This window comes from Penaeus monodon, chromosome 38 (assembly GCF_015228065.2).
Source record: "Penaeus monodon isolate SGIC_2016 chromosome 38, NSTDA_Pmon_1, whole genome shotgun sequence".
Taxonomy (NCBI): domain Eukaryota; kingdom Metazoa; phylum Arthropoda; class Malacostraca; order Decapoda; family Penaeidae; genus Penaeus; species Penaeus monodon.
The window spans coordinates 12,320,735-12,323,234 of NC_051423.1; the positions used below are offsets into that span (position 1 = coordinate 12,320,735).

The 2,500-nt window shown below is 36.2% G+C and overlaps 1 protein-coding gene across 1 annotated transcript; it reads right to left on the bottom strand.

The window, feature by feature from the left end:
* Nucleotides 1–1,745: 1,745 nt before the first annotated feature.
* Nucleotides 1,746–2,465, bottom strand: LOC119596698 (KRAB-A domain-containing protein 2-like). The gene is made up of 2 exons (XM_037946029.1): nt 2,175–2,465; nt 1,746–2,012 (listed from the first exon to the last, which is right to left on the bottom strand). The coding sequence occupies exons 1-2, from the start codon at nt 2,463–2,465 to the stop codon at nt 1,746–1,748; spliced, it is 558 nt and encodes a 185-aa protein (XP_037801957.1).
* Between the last annotated feature and the right edge of the window lie 35 nt (nt 2,466–2,500).

The following is a 2,500-nucleotide window of genomic DNA, read 5'->3' on the forward strand; positions in this document are numbered from 1 at the left end:
CAGTGTGCTGTGCAACAATACATATAATATACATCTGACTTATACGAAATGCGTAACGTTATTCTCGTTTCATAGAACTTGTCTATTACAGACACCATCAGTAATTCGAGGCAAAGCTATAATGAAAATAGGTAATGCAGTCTTCATAACGTTCGGAAGCGACTCATTACATCAAATACGTTTGCTCACGACAACATAGGGCACAATAAACGTAATGCAAAGCAAGCATAATAAGATAGGCCTAAGTCGATAGCTACTCTGAAACTATACGCATGTAAATCTTGTGCAATTAACATGGTTTATACGGGGAGAGACGAGGAAAGAAAGAAAATCGTTAGGATGACCGAGGCAATTTCACATGAATCGATGAATTATGAAAATCACGAACAATATGAAATCGTAGTAGCTGATATAATAGAAATATCTCTAACACTGAGAGATAATTGAAATAAAAATTGGAAACAATAATAAATTGAATGTATATTTCAAGTCGCGGGCGGAGTCAGCTGGCACTCAGAGGTGACCATTTTACCTGAGTGGGATCCAGTCAGGTTCATATCCGATTATTCTGCTAAAACAAAAATAAATGTGTGAAAAACAAACACACTATCGTCGAAAGTTTAGATAATCGAAACACTAATGTATAATATAATAAAAGTACTATGCTATGTTTATAGGAATAATTGAAGAAAAATAATTGAATATATAAATATAAATGTAATATCAATATAAATAAATTGTACTGTGATAAATACGGAAAAATAAAAATATGTCGATAACGAAAAGGAAATTGATAATTCAAGTTATCAAAATCCCAAATTATTAAAAAAAAGAAGTAATGCAAAAATGAAATAAACTTGAAATTCGAAAAAAATATAAGAAAATAGTTGACTGGCATTTCACACACAGGTCAAAAGAAGGGAGAAAATGTCATCACTTGACATGACCTGGAGTACTAACTGTTAACTGAACCACAATTAGAATAAACTAGTAAAGCATTTCTAGATATCAAATTTATTTAATGTATTTGTAATATAAAAAATACGAAAAAAACAAAACACATATGTATAAATGTATATGTTACAGTAAAGTTGTGAAATCAGGGATTTCACGAAAACGAAGTCCCTAAAATTTTCAGTAAATTTAAGAAATCACTGTTTCACTCGGGGATTTCATGAATTTACTGAAATATCCAGGAAATTCACGAAATCCCTGACTTGGGAGGTGAGGGATTTCATGAAATTACTGTTTCGATCTTTTTCACATGTGTGGATGATATATGGATTAACAAGGGTTAGAATTATGACCTGCAATAATGTCCTTAATAACATTAATAACTGTCACTAGGAGCGTCTTTCGGATTAAAACTATTTGAAAAATCCATTATTTAGTTCCTAATAAAAACATGACAACAGGTATCTATAACATTCATACATTTGTTCGTTCATAAGAGCATACATATATTGCTATATCAAAACTATTCATTGCATTGCTATCTGACGGTTATTCAACAATCAGCATTTATGAGCAGAGTTGGCACTTCCATGGCACCGAGAGTTAAATTTCGCTTTAGCTTTGAAACACTTACATCTGTTAGTTGAACATTTCTTCAGACCTCTACAGTTGCATCTAGGGATTCCCTGACCACCTCATGCAGATTGTGCAATAACAGCTTCTCGAAGTGACACTGCAATATCATGATTTGTGTCATCCTTTGTCAGCAAACACTGGGGACAGAGGTCAAACTAGTTTCTAGAATACTGACCCTTTAGAACACCCGACTTCACAGCGATCTTATACTGGTCATTGTCCAAATCTCTGCTGACAATAACACCCAGGATATTCCGCGGATCTTCTCTACCACGATCCACAGCTGGATTTGGGACAGCAACATTGTCACCAGGCTCGCCAACTTCAAAGCCTAAGCAACTACGTTTAACCATTCTCTCAGCTTGGGATACCTGCCCTCTGTATGCTTCCACTCTACGTTTCTGAATTTGTTCTTGATGATCCTGAAGTAACTGAGGAGTTTGAATAATGACAGAAAGTGCCCCAGTCACTTCAGTGGTCCATAAATTATTATTGTCACTTGTAGTCGCTTCGCTAGTGGTCACTGAACCAGTAGAACTTGCAGCAGAACCTGTTGTTGTTGTTGTATCATCTCCTGACATAACTGCTATGAGATCATCCTCACTCTCCCAGCTTGAGCCAACTTCTGTGGGTAGAGATGAAGAAGTCAGGCCAACTCTGGCTTCACAACCAGACATAGCAGAGTATGGAAAGCACTTTATACCTGAATGGTGAGCAGCATTTTTCTGAAACTGAACAAACTTGATACCAACTGACCAGTCCTGTGAATTACTGTCTGCAAGCCAGGTAAGTAACGTATCCTTAATGTCACCATTTGCACGTTCCACAGAACCCTGACTTTGTGGATGATGGGGCTTCCCATGAGACTTGGCCATATTACTTTTAGTTCCGTAATCACCCTGGATGTGAA

What these genes read in the sequence shown, in the direction of transcription:
- LOC119596698 (XM_037946029.1), bottom strand. Translation starts at nt 2,465, where the DNA reads ATGGCCAAGTCTCATGGGAAGCCCCATCATCCACAAAGTCAGGGTTCT. An exon ending in GTGAGGATGATCTCATAGCA is followed by an intron (nt 2,013 to 2,174) that starts GTTATGTCAGGA and finishes CAGTTACTTCAG; the next exon opens with GATCATCAAGAACAAATTCA.